Source organism: Epinephelus moara, chromosome 10 (genome assembly GCF_006386435.1).
Source record: "Epinephelus moara isolate mb chromosome 10, YSFRI_EMoa_1.0, whole genome shotgun sequence".
Classification (NCBI taxonomy): Eukaryota; Metazoa; Chordata; class Actinopteri; order Perciformes; family Serranidae; genus Epinephelus; species Epinephelus moara.
Window position 1 is genome coordinate 24,162,590 of NC_065515.1, and position 24,834 is coordinate 24,187,423.

General features: G+C 43.1%; 1 protein-coding gene across 1 annotated transcript; it reads right to left on the bottom strand.

The window, feature by feature from the left end:
- Positions 1-409: 409 nt before the first annotated feature.
- plpp2b (phospholipid phosphatase 2b) lies at positions 410-24,834 on the bottom strand. The gene is made up of 6 exons (XM_050054717.1): positions 24,325-24,834; positions 9,535-9,686; positions 9,016-9,278; positions 8,852-8,909; positions 7,579-7,755; positions 410-4,550 (listed from the first exon to the last, which is right to left on the bottom strand). The coding sequence occupies exons 1-6, from the start codon at positions 24,383-24,385 to the stop codon at positions 4,392-4,394; spliced, it is 870 nt and encodes a 289-aa protein (XP_049910674.1). The 5' UTR covers positions 24,386-24,834; the 3' UTR covers positions 410-4,391.

Here is a 24,834-nt window from a genome sequence, read left to right on the forward strand (position 1 = left end):
GCAATACATCATCCTGATGGATTTACTATGAGATAGATTATTGTCAGATAGCGAGCACTAAATGAAAGCAGCGGTGCCCTTCATGTCTTGTTGCAACATCCATTTCAGATGTGTTGATGTTCTGGCTTGTGATATGAAGAATTTTGATTTTATATCATTCCAATGAAAAACTGCTGGTAATCAAGATAACCGTGAACTTGCCAAGAACATTTGGAAATCTTGATGCTGCAATGATGAAGTTTATCATGTCTCATTCCTTCAAAAGGGGAAAAGGTCATCACCATCCATCCTCCAAGCACGGCAGACATGAAATACATGTTTCAAATTTCTGTATCAGCAACTTACAAAGTGCAATTCTATCAAAACATAAGCAACGTTATAGGTATAAATTCAAACCAAACAATATAACTGAATGTGGATAATGTCTTTATTTAAAATTCTCTGGTTTAGAGCCTATAGATAAAATCTATATGCAAAAACTAAACATGAATCATACCTACAAGTGGACATATAAACAGGAGATTGGCCGACCAGCGCCTACTTTAAGGCACTAATTTAATAAGGCATAATAAAACATGGAGCCACATAACCAGCTGAGAACTTCTGGTTTTCCATGAAGCTGGAGGGGCATCAAACGACGTGACGTTCCTACATCCTCATCCTCATTTGGGCTATTAGTTGGACTGCAGTAATACACAGATGATTTAGATGTAGGCGAGCAGGGGAGAGGGCTCGCACACCACTTTACCGCAACCACTTCCAGCTGTTTCTTGTTGTAAATCTGTATTTTAAATGTGTAGCAGTCCCTCGGGACCAAGGTTCACCATGGGACACCCCACACCCCACCCCCTGAAGTACCCCGCCTCCCTTTCGTCTCCGCTCAGCTCCAGGGCCTCACAATCACTACCAGGTGAGATTCTCTCTGTCTTCCTGCCTCCTTCCCCCCCTATCAGGTTTGTGGTCTGTCTGATGTGTTGTCAGTCCTCCAGGGGTCTGCATGCTGTACGAGAACTGTACAGGAGACCTTATTCACAAATTAACCTCATCTATCAACACAGGAAGGGGGAAAGGAACACAGATGAATCTTTGAAGTGGGAACGGGGCAGTGTTACTAGCTTCAAAAACACAGTTGGGTATGTAACCCTTTATCATTACAGCAGCCCTTTAAAAGCCCTGCCAAGGCATCTGGCTTATGTTTGGACCTGGAATTGGATCCGTTTGTGTGGCAACTCCAACAGCCACCAGTCTGAGAAGGCACGGGCCAAAGCACACTGTACAGGTGAAATTAAAAACGCACCTCCATGTGAAATAAAAACATACAAGCACATATATATACATCCTTCACGCAACATGAAACATGTCTCCTAGCATTAGTATATACAGTATTTGTGGCTCATAGTGGCAAGCAGGGGTGATTGCACAAAAACCTTAACAGCGCTGGCACTTCCAACCTTGTAAGAGTAAATAAAGAACTTCTTGTATTTCAAATAAATTAAACACCATTTTCAAAATGGTTGTCTCATCCTTCTTTGATTACAAGTATTTGAGAGGTTTAAAAAAAACATAATAAAATTAGAAATAAAAGAAAACAAGCTCGAGGCCAAATTTCTCAATATCTGATTGGCAAGATAGTAGTGGTATGACGCATAAAGTCCAACAGAAATTAAAGCTATCTGCATCAATGGTTTCGACCTCTGCAGTCCATTTCACACAGGGGAAACATAAATCACTCACAAACTCCACAATTAAATTTATACATTTTTTGAAAAGCATCATCTCTGTTGAAGGTGAATCTGATCCAGTCTGGACATAAATCTGCCCTCAAAGTTTAAGACTCCGTATATCCTCCTGAGACCCAATGTCTCCTTGACATTTGGGATCAGAAGGAGCCGATAAGTATAAAAAACTGAACACTGTCAGCGATAACTATGTCCCAACGTCCTGAAACGAGATGATAATTAAGTCCCAATGTCTCCAAACGAGTACTTACTGATCAACAATGTCTTAGCTTGTTACTGTCACTAAAATTGGCCAATTTTGTTTCAACCATTAAATCTGATCAGGTTTTGGACCTTGTCCACTTTTGTGCCAGGATTCAGCTGCAGACCGACTTGGCAGAGATGGCTACCATCTTATTTTTATTTTTGGATTAGTGTAATGTGCTCTTACTGCCACTAGATGGCACATAAATGTATCTACGAACAAGGACAACAGGTCTAAGTTAAGTAGAATGAAGTATAAGGTCAAGAAAAACCCAAAATGGGTCTCAGGAGGATATATCCTACCCTTAAAGGAGCAGTGTGTAAGATTTAGTGGCATCTAGCGGTGTGAGGATTGCAGACTGCAAGAAACTGAAACTTTCCTTGGGTGTTCATTGTTCGGGAAGTTTTTAACCAGAGCCAAATTATCCGCAGAGGTCTTTTCCTCTCCAAAAGAAACAGACTGAATAAAGCAGTTTCACTTGCAGAGGTGCTGCGAACTATGGTGGCTCAGGCAGAAATGCAAATGGCCCTATCTAGAGCCAGTGTTTAGTTTGTTTGTTCTGGGCTGCTGCAGAAATATGTCAGACTCCATGGACATGCTCCCAGTGTAGATATAAACAGCTCACTCTAAGATAACACTAACACCGCGTTTCTTATTTTCAGATGATGACACACTAAGGAAAACATACGTATTATATCATATTCCATTTCTGCCAATATATCCCCCTAAATCCTGCACACTGGACCTTTAATTCTGATTCACACTAACTGGCAGTGGCAAGATGATGCAGTAAGTCAGACACTCATTGGACACACTTATTTGGGCAGTGACACAACATGACACGAGGAATAATTGCTAGGAGTCGAAATCCACTCGCACTAGTGAATCAGAGTTGATCAGTGTCGTGTAAGTCACCGAGCACGGCAAGCCTGTATAGTCACTTTTAAAAACATTATATTGTTTGTCAGAGTAGATACCCAGACCTGTTTGAGCGGCACTTAGGAGAGCTAGCAGAAATGTATCATCAGCTAATTTCAGATGAGAGGATTACCTCTGAACCATGATGATGTTTAAGTCGATATACATCTCCTCTCGAAGCAGCTTCGGGGCCTGCAGCTGACATTTTTTGTGAGCCTTTTTGCCAACAAGATGACATGATATATGGAGATAAGTAGCTCATCTACTGCGAACTGGTTGCCACTCCAATAATATGATACAATTTCCAACTCTTTTCTAGTGTGTAGCCAGTTTAAGGTGCACTAAAATAAAGCTAATCAACACACTGTGCCTTTACCTACAGTTATATACATTCTTGTCTTCCTTCCTTTTGTTCTTACGTTCTTTTATAACTGCCAACAAATTTGGTTCTCCACAAACAGAAGATAAAAACATAAAAAATGTTAAAGCTACATTAAGCGATATATGTGATACCAAGATAAAATCAAAGCACTCCTGGCGTGTAAAACAGTTGCTACTACTATGAATCCCGCTGAGAATCAACACCTAGAACCTCCTATTCAACATCTCTGTAGTTTTTTAGGCTGTTTAAGTTCATCAGTCCATAAAGGCGAAACCCAATCGCTCTTACTGACCCATCATATAAAACTTTGGGCAGCTGCTTCCTGTAAACACGGACTGAGAAACACCTCACTGTGAAATGGTAAACCTACTGAACAAGTGACAAGAAAAAAAGTGTCTAAGCCAAAGACAACATTCTCAGCAGGTGGTGGCATAAAGGTGAGTAAACATCAGACCTACATTTGTCAGTTGGCAGGAAAGGACCCTCATTGGGATCCTCTGTTTCTGCTGTGCGCTAACATGTTAGCCACAAGCACCTAATAAGGCAAAAGTATATCGTAGCTTTGTTGCTGTGGGTTTGGAGTCGTTCACTTAATGCAGCTTTAAGCACATACACTTTAACATCAACAATGATGTCTTAAAAACAATAAGCCCCTCTCTCTCTTACAGGAGAAAAGGAGGTCATCATGGTGTCTTTCAGAGGGGGCTCAAGCACCTAGCGTTGGGATGCAGCCCCCTCAGTCAGTCCAGTGGTTGGGGAGGTGGGGTGTGAGTGGTTGACACAGAGGGAGGGAGCTGGGGGCTCGGAGGCTGCGCGCTACAGACCCACTCCCTAGCTTTACTCCCTTCAAACAGACATACAAAAGGGCTGGTTGCAGAATTCATATAGACACTCTAAAATAAAACATCTCACACTCATGGGACTTCTCACATAGCATCAAGAGTCTGCAGTGATCAGCCTACAGAGTCAGGACCGCAGGAGACCCGGGTTATTCCCTGAGCTAAACACTGCTGACTGCACAATCAAGGTTAAAGCCCCAGAGTTTGACCCTATCACACAGGTTTGGGGTCTGCAGGCTGCAGCCTCTGTTCCCTAGCGTCAGCCCCGATCACACAGGGCCGGGATTGTGGTGATAGTTGTAATGGTTGCTGTGCTCGGTGTCTGCAATCTGCAGGCTGGGTTTCCTCTCTGGCTCTTCGCTATCAGCTGTGTCTGGCCTTGTGCAACGTGGATGACGCTTCTTAAAGAAGTCTGAGACAAAGCGCACCTGCAGAGGAGAGGAGGAGAAAGGAGAGGAGAGGATGTTAGCTTTAGGGAATGTCTTTCCCACAGATATTGGAGTATAAGCATGTAGGGGATTCAGAGGAGGTAAGGGCTGGGCTGGAAACTGTGATTACATGTGTCTGGACAGGTCTGTGCACAGCTGTTCGGTGACACACTCACACACATACACACATGTGAGAGGAACACACACAGAGAGAAAGCACAACCCCTGAAGGCCATAAAACAGTATGCCCAGGAGGGTCTCTAATTGCGCACAACACTGTGAAGGCCAAATGCGCGGGCCCACTTCCCAATTAATCATACACGGACACACACACTTGCACAAACACACGCTCTACCACTCCAGAATTTCCACGAGGCGGTGCTGACAGTGGCTCACTCAAAACAGGGAAGTGGCCAAACAATAAAGACGCCCAGCTGGATGAAGTGAGCAGAATGAACTTATTGCCTGAGAACCTGCCAGTGTGAGTGTGTGGGTTTCTATCAAGTCACACTTCACTCCCTTCATACTTCCTGTCTATATGGATTTTTACTGCCAGGCTGAAATATGGATTCTTCAGGGGCTGTTTAGCTTTGATGGGAGTATCACTAACAGAGAGATTTCCATCAAATGTCATTTTTATGATCTGGACCCACCCATGTTTGCCTTTCCTGAAGCCAGAAACCACAGCAGTAAGACTCAGAGTTTAGATGTCATCAGGTCTGAGGCTGGAGCTACTTCATTGAAAATCAAATGTCAAAAAATGTGAGCTTGATTTCTAGAGATCAATGTTGATGTTTTTTTTTAGCTTTGAGCAGATGACATCATACTATTTTTAGTATAAAATCTTAAACTTTCTGCCAAAACAAAATGGCTTTAATTCCCTGCATGAGGAGCTTAGCATTATGACGAGAGACTATATCAAAAGTTTTCTGAAATCATGGAAATATCATGTAAGAAATTTTAAAGTCTCCCTCCACTCAAAAATGTGCATCTGTCCCCTAAAATGTCTGACCTTCAGTATACTGACTTGTATCTGTGCTAAGTTTACCACCTGAGAGGTGTTTTCACAGTCCGCTGCTGAACGGGGAGTTGTCATGGATGTAAAAAGAGAACTATATACAGCGCTGGAGACAGGACCCCATTAATTTCAATGAAAGTTGCTCAGTGGCGCATGAAGCCAAAAACGTTTAACAGCCACATAAAATCACCAGGACTTTCAAAGACTCTCTAGACTTTCAAAAAGGTTATTGGACCAAGCTGATCAAATGCTGACAGTAAACAAGCTTTTCTAAGAGGGCTGTGAGGCTATAAAAAATAAGGTATTCCCTAGAGCTGCCCCCGACTAAGAATTTACACAGCACAACACAATGGTTTGAGTTGAAGGTGTGAGAAAGAATAGTATCACTAACATTGTTAACACTGTGCTACATTACAGAGAAATACAAAACCGTACTAATGAACCTTCATTAATATAGGCCTATATTTTATCTACAAGTGCACGTCACACACTGAGCGAGCCGCCTGTTAATGACGCTGTGGGCTAATGGGCATGTAGCTACTTCCATGTTTCAGATGATACGTCATGTTTGTAGTCGACCAATGAAGATGAGTTTACATATCACCTTGGGTTCGTCCTTCACCTTCTCAAAATGATCCCACACTTTGGATTTCCTGCCCGACATGTTATTAACTAGCCTGTGGAATAACCGCAGGTACCAGCCCTGGAAATTAACGTGACTCCTGTCTGACTGCTGAGCGTGGACACTTCCTGTGTCTGTCCTTTCAAATTAAATTCCCACATGGTCCAGTTGTATAGGTTTTGAATTATTTTGACAAGGTGCAGCTGCTGACAGAGTTTCACATTTGTTTGTTTGTTTTTTCCTGCAATTAAGAGACCAATGAAATCTTGCCGACTTTCTGGTCAACGAATGATTAATGTAAGTCTATGGTAAAAAGTCATCTGGGGCCTCATGACATCACGTGATGGGCTCTGTAGTTGTAATTCCTTGTTTGGCCACTACAAACATTGGCTTCAAAGCCTGGTGCACTTCCCTAAAGGCCTGTTAGGGAAGAGATTCTGAGATTCAAATGTATGCCGGCCAAGCCAGATTAGGTATGTCACTAATACCAAAGCAAGCCAAACGCTGCCTACAGGAATACAGGAAACACATATCAATGGGGCAACTTCAAGACAACACCAGCAATAAAGTTTTATTGCACAGGTGTACGTAGGGGCGTTTCTAGGATTTTAGGACATTGGGGATTTAGACTGGACCTCTGCCAGGTGTCTGGGGGACCCTTCCGTAGCACTTTTTTTCCCCAATAAACAAGCTCTGTTTAGACTCTTTTACGCATGCTAGCACCTTATCTAGATATATATATAAAAAAAAAAAAACCATTTCCAGTGTGAATCAGAAAATGGGTGGCACGGGCCGCAGGTTGAGTATCACTGTCTTTAAAGATAGCAGTGTATGTTTCACAACCACTAATGCTGTGTCAGCCACTGCCAATTACAAGCTAACAAGCTAACTAACAACAAATGAAAGATGCCAACTACACTTACCACTGTGATACATCTGCTAGTCATTGGTTTTGGTGCACAACAGACTCCTAATCTGAGTCTGGGTCTGACTGAAGCTCAGACATGTAGGGCTGAATCTCCCATCTCACCATCTTTATGCACACTGCTCTTTCCCTCGTCAACTTAGCGCTAGTCTCACATGGCCAAACCTATTTCCACACTTAGTTTAAGTGTTGTTCCAACACTGGAGAAAGCGGAAAGCAAAACCTACCGCAATCTGAGGGGTGGTGGGCAGGGCACGAGGCCAATATCTCAATGAGAAAGAAAGAGTAGATCTGCTTCCAGCTCCTTTAGGGAGTTTTCTTTTACTTTTTATATGGGAAAACCATGTAAAGCTAAATATTAATCATAGCAGAATATTTTTACATCTTTTTAAATGTGTCTGGAGGGGGCCTTTAAATTTTGCAATGTTTGCCCTTGACAGAAGTTGTTGTCGTGGAGACTCACGTTGAGCACAGCAACAAGCGCTCCCTGCAGCAGCCCCGTCAGCACGTCGCTCCAGTGGTGCTTGTAATCAGAGACTCGGGTGTAACCCACATACACCGCAAAGGCCACCAGGAAGAACTGGATGGTGGGCCGGAGAAGTCTGGCCCACTTAGCCACCAGTCTGGCCTGCACGTAAAGCTGGAGGAAGTGGAAGAAGAGCAGAGGATGGTATAGTGTCAACTTGATATTACACTGAATCACACCATAAAAAAGTTTGGATAATGCAAATGGTGTCTGCATCAACATCAACCGTATTTGCACTGACAAAATGTTATAGAAATGTAATTTAATGAAGCAGTAACATCACTGTGTTTGCTTAAATAGATAGCCCATTATACTGTAAGGTTTCAGGGTAGATGGCACCTCACTCAAAACTCCCAAAACAAAAAAGTCCATTTATTGGGAGTTTGTGTCTCTAATGTAAAAACGGTGGCTGGTATGCTTCAAATTGGATTTAACTATAAAAAGGTGTTGAGTACGAATCTAATTTATGTCCACTATGCACTGAAACCCCTTTTTTACTGGAAAACAGCAGATGCCAAAAAATTATGAACCTGGCAACAGTACAGACTTCTCTGGGTTTCTGCTGGGCTGCTGTTGAAGGTGCAAAAATTGGCATCACACTACAGTCCCCCCCTGTCACACAGTCACACTGAACGCTGTAGGACGCAGGCTGGATATCACAGCTCAGCTCGATTAGCTTGCAGCATTTCCCTGGCAAACAGAGAGCCACTGACAGAACTGGACGCTAGCTTGAGATATTCAGTCTTTTCTTTGAACTGTTGCTTTGCTTGGCCTCTCCCTGTCTGACACTGGTGCCTGGCTTTTAACACAAAGAGATGAGGGTAATGAACTGGATAGGCCTGGAAGACAGAACACAGCACATGATTTTGCCTTCATCATTGCTGGGAAAGGCAGCAGAAGCCTCCAGATCACTTCTCTCAGTGTCCACATTCTTCCTCTGAACTCTTGCCTTGTCCTTTTATGTCAACAGGCACAAACCGCCTCTATGAGTCTTTTCTCCTTCTCAACAATTAGCCCTCGAGTGCGGATCCAAACACATAAACTTCTTCTTAGATGAGTCCATCTGTGGACTGTTATGCCTGACTCACACTGAGATATCTGCATACAGATCACATGGAGATAACTCCATGTTTACTGTACATAGGGATGTGTATTTACACTGTGTTTAAGGACTTTTAGTCACGAACTGAGCCTCACATCCTGTACTTACCGCTAGGAAGAGCATGCAGTACATTCCAAAAGAGGAGTGACCAGAGTAGAAGGACAATCTGGAGAAGAGACAGAAAGAATCAAAACTCATAACACAGGATGTTTAAACTGTACAATCTAATTGGCATCATTATCATGTGAAATACTAAGATCTCCTCCTCCTACCTGGCCTCTGTGACGTCCTGAGGCTTGCCAGTGCAGTTGATCATCTGCATGTATCCCGTGCAGGCCCTCGGGCCACACACGGCCATGAAGTTCGGTCTCGGGCGGCCGATCGTGAACTTAGCAAGGTCGGTGAGCGACTGGCTAACACACGCTCCAAACAAGAAGGTGCCCACCACCTTGTAGAGTGCAGCCACATACTGGTTGAAGTCAGAGTTAGAGTAAATCCTCTTGCTGTAGACCAGATACGCCTCTCCAGAGGAGATCTAAGGTAGGAAAGAGTTTCTGTGAGACTTTGTTCCAATTTCCCCTCCCCCATTTTTCGCATCATTAGAATGAAATTACTTTTCCTCCTCATACATCAACACTGTGCCCAGTTCCTACCGTTAGTAATGGAGCAAACGGCACAGAATGTTGTTTAATGAGTGAAGTGTAAACTTTCCATGATTTCGGCTTCACTGAGGTGAGACGTAATAAAGCTCCCTGCGAGAAGAGAGGGGAGATTGACGGAGTAAAACTCACAATGATGACGGTGCAGGTAATGGTGACAGCCGCCAGCATGCCGTGGGTGATGGTGTCTGGTTTCACGGGGTACATGATGCTCTCGTCGTCACAGTAAACCCCTCTTATATATGGCTTGGATACGATGGTCATAATGATGAAGGGCAGTGCCGCTATAGCCAAAACAAAGCAGAAGAAATAACAGTCTGATTAGATGAGTTGGAATATTCACTATATTTGGAGAAACTGTGCTTTTAGTGAAATGAGATGAATGCACTGGTCACTGCCAAAATCATATCTGGGCATACAGACCAGCAACAAGGTCGATCCAACAAGTCAACGTACATCATATTTGAGGAAAAAAAAAATGTTTTGGAATAACATATTTGCCCCGTTTTGGGCAGATTTTCAGACATGACATCACTCCTGAGAGCCTGGAAGTGAAAATGTTTCTTTAAGGATAGCTAAATTGTGTTCTGTCTCTCTCTCGACCTCAAGGTCTAAAATCAAAATGACGAAAACAACCCACAAGGAGAAAAAAACATTCAGTAGTTAAATGTCAGGGTAGACATGCGCTGCAAGGAATTACAAAAATAAACAGTGCAAAATAGTATTTATACACACAGGCATGTGGGCATATGTAAAAATCACGCATCATGCACGTACCCATTAGACACAGGAGTGTACACACACTTAACAAGAGTGTACACAAATTGCTGCAGACACAACACACACGGCTGCAGCTCGTTTGAATGATGTGGCTGTGTGCAAAAATAAGACCAAATATAGCTGCTCAAGGCTCTTGAGTGCACGAATGATGTCCTTGAGATATTCGGAGCATCCATCCCAGAAATACTCCCTCACACTCTTCCTCGCTTACGCACGTACACACACTCCATTCACTGCATTTTGTAGACGTACAAGCATGCCTGTAACTAGTTAAAGACATATGTTCTTTACAAAGTTTAATTTGTATACACATGATAATGAAGACATAGTAAAGATGCTCTTTTGTTCACTCTCTTTAAAAGTCAAACTTCTCCTACACGAGCATCTGAGAGATGTGGATTTTGTTGCAAGCAGTATGAGAGGTTCTCCTGGATGTTATGATACAGTTTTTCCTCAGCAGTGACACTGGAATCCATCGTAACTAATCACAACTTCCAACTACTACTAAGGATGTTCCTAACAGCTATTTTCCCTGAGGTTTAGTCCAGTGGTTCTCAACCAGGGGTCTGGGGACTCCCAGAGGTCCTTGAGGGAGCTCCAGGGGGTCCCCAGAAAAATGGGGAATCATTTATTTTAAGTATTTTATTCACTATAGAAGTGAGCCCAGTGTGAAGAGGGTTCCTGATTTGAACCCAGGGTGGGGGAGCCCTTCTGTGTGGAGTTTCCATGTTCTCCCCGTGTCAGTGTGAATTTTTTCCAGGTACTCCAGCTTCCTCCCACAGTCCAAAGACATGCAGGTTAATTGGTGACTCTAAATTGTCCGTAGGTGTGAATGTGAGTGTGAATGGTTGACTGTCTCTATGTGTCAGCCCCGTGATAGTCTGGCGACCTGTCCAGGGTGTACCCTGCCTCTCACCCAATGTCAGCTGGGATAGGCTCAAGCCCCCCCTGCGACCCCTAACAGGATAAGCTGTTACAGGAAATGAATGAATGAATAAACATTTACTAATAAGTTTAACTGACTAGTGTTTCTGGTGCCTAATAGTGAGGGTAGCAACGTTTAATCAACTCATCGACTACATTTTCATACTGAAAAGATTTTGGGCGGAGCAGACTTTAGTAGAAACAGTATGTGTGAGAAAGACCTCACTTAATGGATAGAAATGGCTAATTTATCATTTTAATCAAAGTTTAATTTAAAAAAAAAAAAAAAAATTAATTTTAAAACATTGACTCTGGTAGCTTGTGAAAGATATTTGTCATTATCGTTGATATTTCATGTAAAGCGTAAGAAATCAATTGATAGATGAAAAGAATCACGAGTTGCAGCCCTACTGAGGAATGTGCTCTCCACCTTGATATCCACTACCACTGTCCATAACAGCCAGACAGACTTCTTGTCTTGGGGCCACTGTGGAAATGCCACACGGCCACATACTAAACGCAAGAAAAACAGCCGTGAAAAAACACTGCACACACTTGAAAAGTGCTCTCACCAATAGTATTACATTTCTGTGTAAATGAGCAGTGCACCCCTCCCATTCTTTCAAAAAAATGTCTGCAGCTGACATAATTCCAGGAGGACTTCCAGCGAGACTGACTGATGAGAGACCAAGAGTCCACATACTGAAGACTGAGACTGAAGGAAAATATACAAATGGATGGTGGATCAGGATTCAGCTGAGGTGAACGCTCCGTAACACCGGGTTTAACTCCACCCTGAAACGAGCATGGAATGAAAGCCTACTGTAAATGTACCATTACTGAGAAAAAACAAAACTAACGGCATGGTTTTCTTAAACCTTCAACAAAGAGGTTCAAAAGGATGTGAAGAAGGATGTAAAACATGTTAATGTGACACTAAAACATGAGCTCATAGGCAGAGATTGCTCTCATTCTGAGGGAAGGAAAAACACAAGCACACCATTATGAAGAAAACTGTGTGTAATAAACCACTAATAAACTAATGATGCAGAGAATTCCCCTGATAAATACCGTAACTCACAGTAAACAACAGTACACAGTGACACCTGTACAATGACACAGTGTGTCTCACATCGCATATATAGGGTGACATGAGATGAGCAAGGACTTTGTTTGGTGACATGCAAACTGCACACATGCTCCTCACAGACACTATAGAGACAAAGAGTCTTAGTGGCTCAGCAGGGAGAGGCAGCAGCAAAGAAGAAGCTTTGTGCTGAGGGAATGAACAATAGTGCTCTATAGGATAAACACATTATCACACATGGACTCCTGGTAACACGATCTTAGTGGAGCTGGGTTTAGACTAGACAAACAGGGAAGAAAAAACACAAATAGAAATACTAAGTGATTTCCACAAGGTATTCACACACAAAAAGCTTAAGGGAGGATTCTCAACTCCCAATTTAAATATGTCAACAAGACACGTCTGAGTAAAAAATACTCGTCTTATCAGTTAAAATGGGCTTCAGTGTTTACCGCATCAAACTGACACTTTATTGGCAGGTTTATTATGGGTGAAATGCAAAATAAAATCTGCCTTTTGTTACCTTCTATCAAAGCCAGGCTACCTGTTTCCCCCTGTACCAAGTCTTCATGCTAAGCTAAGCTAACTGGTTGCTGGCCGTAGCTGCATATTTCGTGAGTACAGACACACGAGGGGTATCAGTCTTCACATCACATGCTTCCTTTCTATGCAACCAGTGGGCGTATCTCATTCAGGGTGCCCTATTTAAACTGCTCTGGCCAGCCTACTTTGCTGCTTGCTCTGCAAGCTGCTTTGCAACCCGCCTCCACCCCAGCTCCTCCTTTTCATGTTGTGTCTGACTTATCAGTGTCATTTCTGTTTGTCATTGCGGCTGGCTCTGTTCTGTTCTTGAGGGGTCTTTGCTGCTGCTCTCCCTGCTTTAGGCTTTCCATGTAGGCGCATGGAAGGGCAGGGAGGTTTACTCTCTCCGCCTTAGGCTTTCCATGTAGGCACACAGAAGGGCGGAGAGGTGTGCTCTCGCTGCCTTAGGCTTCCACGTAGGCACATGAAAGGGAAGGAGGGTTTGCTCTCTCTGCCTCAGGCTTTCCTTGTTTGTACGAGGAAGGGCAGAGAGGTTTGCCCTCGCCGCCTTAGGCTTTCCACCTAGAGGCTTTCTGCATAGGCCCGAGGAAAGGCAGAGAGGCCCCAGAACAGAGCCATACAGCCAAATATAATACTGCAAATGGAAATAACGTTTTCTTTGGCTAGAGTGTTCCTGACTGAACTATAGCTTTAACCAGCAATAGATCATAATAGATTATACATATTATGGAGCTACTGTGATGTCACCCATTGGTTTGTGGGCTCCCTTTTGGAAGCTTCAAGTGACCATGTTTGGATGAGAGGGTGGAGCTGTGGATCTGACTCACAGACTGTGGTGACGCCTCGCAGACAGCCTGTCACTCAAAGTGGCCACACCCTTAATTGTGCATAACTTTAAGCTTTACAAAAATTGAAATGGGTGAGCCCTGTAGAGTTGTCATGATGGGGAAATTAGCTATATGACCAGAACCGGTTTTTGTACCAGGCTGTAAACATGTTTACATATTTCTAGGGCGGTACCGGTCTCTGTTCAGTGGGACGTTCAGGGTGACAGCGAGTTTCACGTAATATAATAAACAGGCCAAGTTAGCCCTCCAAGCTAATGCATGCTAGCTGTGCTAACAATAGATCAGAAATGTGCAACAACACTTTTTATTGACACTAGATATCAAACAAAAGCCAGAGACTATATCGTATTAAGTTGCTGTAAGTTCACCACTTCTAAGCAGAGGGCAGGAAGGCCTGACTGGGCAAAGCCTCTCTTCCTCTCTTCTCTACTGCCATCTCACTCAGAGCCTGTACTGGAGAGCTGTGTGAAGCAAGGAAGCGCTCACTGTGCAGCTTTTGGAGCCAGTCCCAAGTGGCCATGGGAAAAACTGCAGTTTTTGGCACTTCCACTTGTAACCAGCAAGCGCTGTCCAATGCTTCTATGCCACCTCCCTCCCTTGTCTGCACCCTCATCTCTCTGTGAGCAGCAGCAGCTGGAGGACACCTGTCCCTGCACTGTAACTTCCCACTGGCCACCAACTACCAGACGCCAACTGGCTCCCTGTTATTATCACATCTACCAGCCATGTCAGGACGTGGTAAACCGGGTGTATCAAGTCTTATTCCACATATTTTCCTCTTAGCACAACCAAAATCCTGTTTGTGACAACCACAGCACAATATATGTTCTCTTGTATTTAACCAACATCCTGTCTCAGGCGCCTCGGGGGAGCACCCCGATATGGATTTACTGATGTGGCTTTTGGGTGGCAGTTTCTGCATCTGTATCCTGCATCCTGCTTCCAGCTGGCAACAGAGCATCAGAGCAGAAAGTCAAGAAAGTTATAGCGGATAGAGTGTCATTACAGGAGTTATTGTTGTGACTGGTGCTCCAAGTTCTTGATATATTCTATAAAAACAGAGAATGCTTGGAAACTTTCTTCCAGTGGCCACTCTGATACTGAAGTATCTCAAAAATATTATCTTAAGACTAAACCAGACTCCTCATATATCCAGTTCGAAATTTACCCAGCACGTCAAATATCTTAAAACATTCTTTGAAAACATAATATTATCAGGGTGCAGGAAAACAAACATTTTCCTTCTTTGGGGTTTTTGGGGGGACATTGTGACACTGAATCTGTTTCCTCTCCACATGTTACGTCAGTCAAAACAAACTTTTTGTGCAGTGTGGATTGCAGTGAGCACAACCTTAAAAACAAACTACAACTGCAAACAAAATTAAAGGAAAGACTTGTTTGGCTGGATTCTAACTCGTATCGTAACTGCATAACTGCAAGTTGTAAAGGTTTGTGTAAGATTGTGCCTGGACAAAGTCAGGGGGAATGTTTGTTTACTCAATACAGCATGGTAAATGTCACTTTAAAACTGCAGAAGGACGTGATTATTTCTATATTGCGGTCACATGGTATGGTAACTTCAAACTGTTTTATGAAGCTTTTAACACTTGCCAGAGCGGAGCCATTAATCACAGCAGAGCGGGAGAGAAATTAAGTGAAAAGCTTCAAAGAGAAACGCCAGCAGCTAATGTATTAAATACTGCCTTTCTCGACCTGACAATGTCACAAAAGGCTAAATAGCTTTTGCATGTACATCAACAACTTTACATTCTTGGGTATCATTTGTCTTTATTCTGTTTAACCATGTGCTTATATGGGTCTTTTTGTGCTGACTAAATCCTCTTAAACAAACTTAGATTTTGCTAGTTTGCCACACATTTCACAGACTGAGTGAAGTCAGGGCACCTGGCCTTAAATAACCCTCTGCTGGCTTGTAAAAAAAAAAAAAAAAAAGTATGAATATGTAATTTCTGTGTTCATAAATGAGGCTTTAATTCAGCTGACATGACTTTAACTCGCCGGTCATAAATTACGCTTAAGTTTGGATGAAAATAAAAGCGCTCAAATAAAATGATGTAAAGAGTCTGGACTGCCTTTATGGGCCGAACGAACGGTGCATCCTGAGGTGTGTGAATGTGTCTCTGTGGTTCATATCTGAGAAAAACAAACCAGCCACTCTGTTGAAATGCAGACACACACATACACAGCTCACGGGCAAAAATAGAACCACCGGTAGACAAAATAGGTCTCTGGGATACCACGAGACAAGCCCACAACCCAAATTGACACCGCTCCAAAGCTGCCCTAGCTTCAGCTCCACTTCAAGACCAAGCCTTGACTTGGGCTAAACGCAGACATCTATGGTGGATTTTTCTGTTGAGAAAACACAACAGAACATATACACACAGAGGGTAGGAAGAGGAAGGTGGATATTCAGGATACAGGAGAACCTTCTCTCTAGACACCTGCTGCTACGGATGGAGGCAGGGAAACGCTGCCAGTTTGGAATGTAGCCAGGAAGCTAATCTCCAGCTGCCAGTCAGAAATCTCCTGCCCGAGCCCCTAATGGGAGTCCGTTTGAAGTCGCAGGATGCGGGGCTCAAGCTTTCCTGTCTCAGATTAAGGGAGGGCCATTTTAGAGGCTTTGGTTCCATTCTGGGAAGTTTAAGGCTTCTTATTTACCGGGCCGCAAATTAACATTCATCCGCAGCGGCACCTCGGTGTCTCCCCCTGCTGAGATGCGCATTAGTGCAACAGAGAGCCGAGTAATTGACGGTGACCATGAACAGTCAGACGAGCATCACGGAAGATTTAAGCATTAACTGATACCGCAGGCAAACAAAGATGTCAGTGTGAGAAGAGATTTACACTCTTTCCTTCATTCCTTCCACCACTGCTGATTCACATCCTCCATTCTGCTTTTTTTCCCTGGCTCTCTTATTCAAAGTCATTCATTCTTCTCTCTGGAGCTCCGTCTTTCTGTCTGTCATTCTCTCAATCGTAGCGTCCTCCCACACACTTCTCTTTCTGTTATAAATATAGAGGCCTCAATGGGACGGTGCTTTTTTTAGCAGGCAGATGTGCAATTATGAAGGACCATTCGGACCACAATCGCACTCTGGGGCTGAGAATCGAGGCTTGTCATGTCCTCTCTCTTCCTCTCTCTGTCTTGTTGGGGTTTCTTTTTTATACATCTTGGCTCTTCTTTGTCCTCACTCTCAAGAAATGTCGACGCCTCGACTCAAGCTGCCACAATCATCTGGAAGTTGCTCTAGTGGTTTGAGAGTCCCTCACACCTACTTGCCCTGGTTTCTCTGACATAACCTGCTGCACCTGCACAACCATGTGGACGGACAATTACTCTCCTCAATTTGAAAAACATACAGTCTGGGTTTTCATTATGCATATTTTCAAGGCGTGTAAAGACCGTGTGTGTGTGTGTGTGTGTGTGTGTGTGTGTGTGTGTGTGTAAGAAGGGTGTTCTCATGCCCCTGGGCTGCCCTGTTTGGTCTGAAACTTTCCTTCAGGGTCACAGCTGGAACATTCGCTCCTCCTTCTAATTTCTTCCACTCGCATTTCTCGTCTTTCCAGCTCGAAGGTCACTAAGTGAGTTTCTTATTTCTGTATTTCATCCCTCCCTTTCCGATCTTTCCTTTCCTTCTGTTGATAGCTCTTGTTTCCTCTCACATTAACACCAGTCCTTCTTTATTTTTCACCCCCGTGTCACTCTGTAGTCATTTACTCCATCTGACTGTGCCTCCAACTCTCATCCCCTCCCACTGTGGACGAGGACAGAGGAAAGCTTTTTTTCTCTCTTAGCTACAGTCAGTGTTTCCACATTTTTTCTTCCCTGCTCTCTTTTGTTTCCTCCCTCCAATTCAAACATGTGTTGTTGACAGTAAGAAACCTATAGCAGTAAAGCCCTATCAACGTAAGTGACATTACAGTCCTTTACAAGATGGCTCACGGTAACAAAACAACTAAACGCTCCCTCTTTCTGACTGTCTCTCCCCAAGCTGGACTGACTAATGTGGAAGGTATGTGCTGAGCCTACAACCTCTGCCGGCGTTGGCCTCTGGAATTCTAATTCACAAGAGGAACGCCCAACTTCACCAGTCACACCAAATCCTGCTGCTACTGCTGCCCATTCTTTATTTTTAATCCCGCTGTTTCGCTCCGTCCATCATTTACGCATGCTTAGGTCCAAGCAGTGCAGAAGGAGACAGGGTGGCAGGCAAGGTTGTAGGAGTGGTGGGAGGGGAGCTAAATCTGGCAATCAAAGAGTCTGGGTTTGAAGGGGATCAAAAAGACATGGGCCACACAGGTTTAGACCTAAACCATTACAGTCTGCAGGAGGAGTTAAAGTGTAGAATTATCATGGATGGTGCTGAGCTTCTCTGGAAGGTCACTAAACGTTCCGCTGTGTCGTCAGCTTATCATGGCTAAATATATTGTGATTCTTCTGTATATAATTACTGACACCAGAGTCACATGAATTGGACTCACATCACAAATCTTATGACTCCAGGCTCATCTTGGCAAAATCAGAAAAGACTGGACTTAAATGACTCGTGACTTCACTTGGAGTCTTGAGTCTTTTGGCTTGAAAATACTTGATACCTTTCCCGAAGCCCAAAGATTAAAAAGCATGTTGTTTACAATGAATCCATGAATCAATTTATTTCCCTTCACTATGTGAATCAACTAACATTAATGTTATTTATTCCCAGCAGGACAAAACTTAATTCCTTGGATCCACTTTGTTTGCCAATCCGACAGCAACCAGTCAAGTTGAAGGAGAGAAGCATGAAGAATTGAAGTTATATAACTGGGCGCCACTTGGAAAAGATGATACCAAAGATAATTTTGTTCATGTGCAAGAATGATGTGGTAGTCAACAAAAAAAACAAATTGCTGTCTGCAAAACGCAGGGTTGAAAATAACAGACAAACAAGAAACAACTTTGTTCGATATTTGAGGTTACACAAAGAACAGTAAGTGGAGGCTAATATTAACATAGCTAGCAAGCTAATGTTTAGCTAATGTTAGCAAAACAGCTTATACAATTTTTAACAAACTTGTTTTAACAAATAAATGCAAATTTTAAAAAGTGTTAATGATTTGTGTAAATTGGAAAGACTCGAATCTTAAAGTTTAGGACTTGGGACTTGAATGTAAAAAACTGCGACTTACTTGTGGCTTGCAAAACAATGACTTGGTCCCACCTCTGGCAAACACTTCAGAGCTGGCGCTTTAGGGCTGCTACAAAGTCTTTTTTTTACACCACCTTCGCATTTTTACACAGAACCAAACAACGGCAGCATCATGCGGCTCTACTGTTTTTAGATAGCATGCCAGAATCCCACAGGCAATAGAGGTGTGACAGGTCTAATGTTTAACACAACAGTGTCCGCCTCTAGTGTGACACATTACATATGTGTTGGCAGCTGATTCTTAACAATATCAATGGCATAACATGGCAACAACAATAATTTCCTGTCGCTGTTATATGGTGGCAGATCCTGACCTCTGCTCGGGGGGTAAGGAGCTCCCTCACCTCATTGTTTTCCTAATTTGCAGACATTTTCAGCCCCTGTTCTTCCTCTTGGAGTTAGCCACTAACTGCTGCTAGCTGCTTTTTAAATCTCCCAGGGTGGTTTGCACACACGTTGAACACATTGTCAAACATCATACTTGTCCTATGGTCTAGTATTGCCGGCTGTCCCTTTCTACAAACGCAGATTCTGGGCCTCTGCTGCTGGCTTTCCCAAATGGTACCTTTTATACAGAACAGTGAGGCGACATAATGCCGCAATATTCCCACCTTGAACAGGCGGTGTAAAAGGGGCTAAAGATTAGCTATTGTCTGACACCAGTTACATCATTAGTGTTTCTCCAAATTCTGGTCCCTGTCAAAAACTAATGTTCACTCATTTGAACTTCCCTCTCCATGCATATGTGAGGAGGATTAACATGTTGGCTGGTATGTCTCCATCAATCGTCAGCCTTCAAAAGACACTGGGAAACTACATTAAAACAGCAGGCACCAACTGTTTCTACATACAAAGCAATACAGAAAAATTTCTCATGAAATCTAAAACGATAAAAAGTGGCAGAGGCTGATCATTTTCTCCTTAGTCATGTCTTAAAAACAAGAATACTATTATATAAAAGGTACAGTCACAATAGTGCCTTGATCTCCCTGAAATCCCCAAACTTTCCACCAGCTCACCACTGAACTTTGTGAACTCATCTGTGTACTTCACCGAGCTGACTTTTGGGGAATGCAGCTTAGAAGTCTCAGAATTAATCTGGTAATGATTTCTCTTCAAAAACAACCACCACAATAGATCCTCATCCACTTCAGAGTATGACTGATAAAAGACTGAGTTTACCAGAAATCCTTGTGCAAATAAGATAATTAGAAAACAACAATAAGAAGAAGAAGAAAAGAAGCTGGGCTCAGATTTCTCTGAGGGATGTGCCTGTTTGTTGAAAGGGCATTTAGTTTCCATGACAGAGCTCTCCTGAGGAAAACAATTCCCATCAAGCGTCCTCAATGCCTTTCACTGAGAACTCAGGGTGATCAGTCTTCCCAACGCAACCGCATGAGAGGCCCGGCTCCCTGGAGACGCTGCAGCACGGCTTCACCAACAAACTCTAACAGACATCCAGCGAGGTCAAAGAACAGAGCATGAGAACACTTCAATGTAACTGCAACCTAATAAGATAAAAATGATGCAAGGGAATACGTAGCAACTCTTTGATTGTTTTACAATTGTGGGGCTTTGGGGGAAAATGCTTATATAACAGGTAATGAATCTGTCAATAACAAGATGCTGATGCAAAATTAGATAACTCCTCTGTGTGTGTGTGTGTGTGTGTGTGTGTGTAGGAGCTCAGATCCACAGGAGCAGCAATGAAATACGATAACGCAGTGTCATCTTTCTGGCACACTTATATCTTGCTAATAAAAGAAGACAATCACATGACAGGGAAATTAATCTTGAGCTGCTCTCTCTGCATACAGATGACATTAGTGTGTGTGTGTGTGTGTGTGTGTGTGTGTGTGTGTGTGTGTGTGTGTGTGTGTGTGTGTAATTGAAGGCATAACAGACTTATAACAGAACTGGTTTGTCACAAGCTACAACAAAATGATGCGCGAGCGTGTTTTCCACCAATGCCTTGCCTCGAGGCCATTTAGTCACACACTACTTACTTGGACTATCTAGCACATTACTCATCATAACACACAGCTCATTGCCACTCACGTTGCCCTCAGGAGGCACCCGAGTCATGCAGCAATGTGAGCCGTGCCCCTCCTCCTCCACCTCTTCCACCTCCTGAACAACCTACACCTGTGTACTGCTGCACCTACAGCTACAAGCTGTGGGCAGGGAGAGGTTAAACCCACGGCCTTTCCTCTCTTGTGCTCGCAGCCAACACCCACCGTCTAATTGTGCTGAGTGTAGTCTTACACAGACAGAGGAGGAGAGAGGAAGGGAGGGATACACTGAAGAAAGAATGGAGAAGACGGAGGGAGGCCAAGGGCTTTAAATGAACAACAAACTCAAGAATGGGGTTAGATATTTGAAAAGCAAAAGCAACTGCGTCCTTCCTGATGCGTCAGACGGGTTTCTCAGCTATAAACTTTAGATTATACAACAAACCCTGTGCATAATGATTCATAAAAACCACTCCTTGGCTCTAAAGAAGCCATTTTGTATCAGATTTCTCCTTTAAGAGGTTCAGTGATAGTTTTATATTGTATGTGCATAGAGGGAGGAACGTCATCCACAACAAGAGTTGTTAGTTTGACCTGGGCAGGGCAGGGTGTGAGGGACAGAAGGGCATGCCAAAGAAATCGCACTGATTGTATCTGCTGCTTTTATTTGGCCTTTGAATTTCAAAACAAGAGATGACTGGAGAGAGATAAATGTAGGCTGCATAAGAACAGAACAGAGGTTAAAAAAGGAAATGGTTTTTTGTTGGAGAAAAGCTAAGGAAGACCACAACAGTTGTTAATCAGGCAGGATAACATTTAGCTTTGGTAGATTCTCATATAAATTTTAACAATAAGAAGTATAAATACACCCAAAATTCAGACAAACCCAACTCAAACTCTGTTTCCATATAGGCTAATGGTTAGCATAATTATAAGCTCTGCCATGTTGTTATTACATGGCTAGGGCAACCTCACATAAGCTTGGGGTTGACTTGACGATTATTTGGGTGGCTGACGTGGGTGGCAAAGGGGAAGGGAGAGGCATTAAGGGTGGGATGCAGCTATCCAGACCTGACCGACCAACCCAAGCCAGACGTTAATCCCAGACTTGTGACAGTGAAATGGCGAGGCTTATCAAGTTCAGCAGTCTGTGAATGTTCCCACAGACGGAAAAATACCCCTAAGCTCTCCGAAAAGCCAGGGGGGGAGTAAAAACTGCACAGCAGAGCAGATCCGCACATGCATGAGGCATCATCCTTTTCTGCGTTCTCTCTCCAACTTCCACCACTATCACCAGTGCAGACACAACAGGGGATGAGCATGCCGCCAAAAACCAGACCATTACGCAACGCACGTCTGTCAAGGGCTTGTGGCATTAATACAGAAAACCAAAGTCCCACCACTGTGGCACATTCCACATACACACAAAATCAGTGAGGCTAAAAAAACAGCTTTTTCAGAGGGTGTTGGTGACGACTTCTCACCTTGGTTGGTTTTTGTAATGTAACTGTTATTATCAGAAGCTCATCATTATTATTATTATGGAGGACGACTGGTGTCATTTAAGTGATTATAAAGCATTCTGATATTGAAATTTATTTAGGTGCATTTATTTAGGTTTAAATCGGACATATTGATGAATTAAGGGGCAGCAATAGTATATTCATCACTATGTTTTCATTAGTTTCATTACCTTAGAATGAGTTGTTTATACCTACATATGGAGATTGTCTTCTCTGTGAATTTGCACTTTGTAGGATAGCAAAGGAAAGACCCGCCCCACTTTCCCTATGATTGGCTGGTACTGATTGCCTTCATTAGTTGGACTGGTTATGTTAGGCAGGAGGAGTTAGACTGATTAGGGTTTGGGTAAGAATGTCAGAGTAAGCTAATTGGAGGTAGAGTTAGGGTGCTTGAGACCTAGAGTTGTCTTGCTTTGGTCTGAATCAGGGACTAATTTTGTTTTAAAGTTTCATAATGACCTAGAGTTGGTTCGTGTTCTCACAGCAGCATTTACAAGCGGACCAGATAAAATGCCTTGTGCAAGAAAGCTGCTCTTGATTGGTCAGAATTTCCATGCGGGAAAAATCCAGGAAGTGAACAAAACGTTGAAGAAGAGTACACTTGCAAGATAAATGTGACACTTTCTAATGTCACAATGGAGGGACAACTACGCAGGTTGATTTTAGCGCTGCTCATCGTGGACTATATTGCTGTCATTGTTCATTTTAGTCAAACCATACAGTTTGAAAACGAGGTGCGGCTCCAACTAGAAAACAATGTTTTGATGCACTGGATGTGCTGAATGTGCATATTAAGGCAGTACAGGAGGAGGTGCACATTAAGCCCAGAGCACACAAACCAAACACTGGCTGTAGATAGGACCATTTGAGTGTTTGGTTGGTCACCTTAGTTTTGGTACACGCTTGGCACATGGGAGGAGTTTCACTTCTGCAACCTTACCACTAGATGGCACTAAATCCTACACACTGGACCTTTAATATGTGTAATTATTTTAATAATCCTTCTTTTTATTGTCCATTTAAGTTATTGGAATAACTAGTAATTAATCTATTTATGGGTTCATTAAGTTATTTATTAAATCTTTTACTTACTCTTGTTTTGTTGTCCAGTTAGATATTACATTTACAAGACACCTGCTGTCCTCTGCATATCCAACATATTCATTTCCATTCATTAAAGATTGCCGGAAAACAACAAATGTCGAAAGCAATAACCAAAACATGTCATTATTTGTTCATTGCCCAGAGGAGGAGGAAACAAAAACATGCACAGTAATGATGAGATCTAGTTACTACAGCTATGGGAAATGACAAACTAAGCCTAGCCCTTTGCAAAGCTGAAATCAAATGCAAAACAATGGTGTGCAGAACAATGTGGAAGTAACATTTTCAGAAATGCAGTGTCTGTGGGAAGCAGGGGAATTCTTGAGAAGATTCCTGGCAGACAAAAATATTGAAGAAAATGAGGAATAAGCTGGGCACACACATATCAAATTTCCATAAACAAACATTGAGCTTCCTGAGGCTCTGTAAAGTCCTGCAAAGTTTTGGTGGGGAGTGTGGAGCATGCAGCAGGCCTGGGAGGAGAAGGAGAATGATATTTCCTCATGTGTGCCACCATAGTGCTATTTAATGTCACATTTCAGCCTGGACAATATTGCGGCTGGGATCTGGATAAACAAACCAGATGACAGGCTGTTCTATTATAGTCCTGGACTCAGGCATGGAAACACAGTGGCTTCATTTGCCTTTTAAAGAGATAGAGACGGGGATAAAATAGCTTTCGTGTCACTTAAACATAAAAACACACAAACAATGCAGAGCTGCCATGACTAGACCATGAGTGCAAAATAAACAAACAAACCGAGCAACTGGCAAGAAACTGCAGGCTCCCCAAAGATATGATCTCCATGGTGTCAGAGTCCCTGCTGACAACACTGATAAAAGGCAGATTATGCTGACGTAGTTTTGTACCAAGTGTCCATAACTTACCTACTACAACACACAGCACGTCCATAAGCACGTACAACTTCCTCTTCCTCAGCTCCTTCATCTTCTTGCAGTTAATTTACTTCAAAAGCAACTAATATAAGAGAGAACTACTACTTTTTAAATAAGGCAAACAAGTCCATCGGGCGCTCGCTCGCTTAGGAATAAAAGTACAGGCTATGCAAACAACCTGGTAACCTGCACTACGAGTTCTTCCGGGATCCTCTTCCCTCTACCTGTGCTGACATTGACAGCAAAGGTGTGTTAACTTTCCTCAAACGACAGCGTGTTAAAAACGGAGCAGATACGCACACGCAGCACTGGAGCATTCGCGTCCCTTTGCGCGCATTACTGCTTTGGGTACAAAAGCAGGACTGGAGAGATCCTCCGATTTCACAGAGCTGGAGGCGTCCGGAGAACCCAGTATAAACTCTTTTCTCCGCGCGCGCACACACTCACACTCACACACACACACACCACGCCACCGCAGTGGTCCCTCCTCCTAACTTCCTC

Excerpts from the sequence above, each read along its gene's own strand:
- plpp2b (XM_050054717.1), bottom strand. The coding sequence starts at position 24,385 with ATGAAGGAGCTGAGGAAGAGGAAGTTGTACGTGCTTATGGACGTGCTG. Across the intron at positions 9,279-9,534 it reads TTACCTGCACCGTCATCATT|ATCTCCTCTGGAGAGGCGTA; the intron begins GTGAGTTTTACT and ends TTCCTACCTTAG. Across the intron at positions 7,756-8,851 it reads ACTGCATGCTCTTCCTAGCG|CTTTACGTGCAGGCCAGACT; the intron begins GTAAGTACAGGA and ends CACTTCCTCCAG.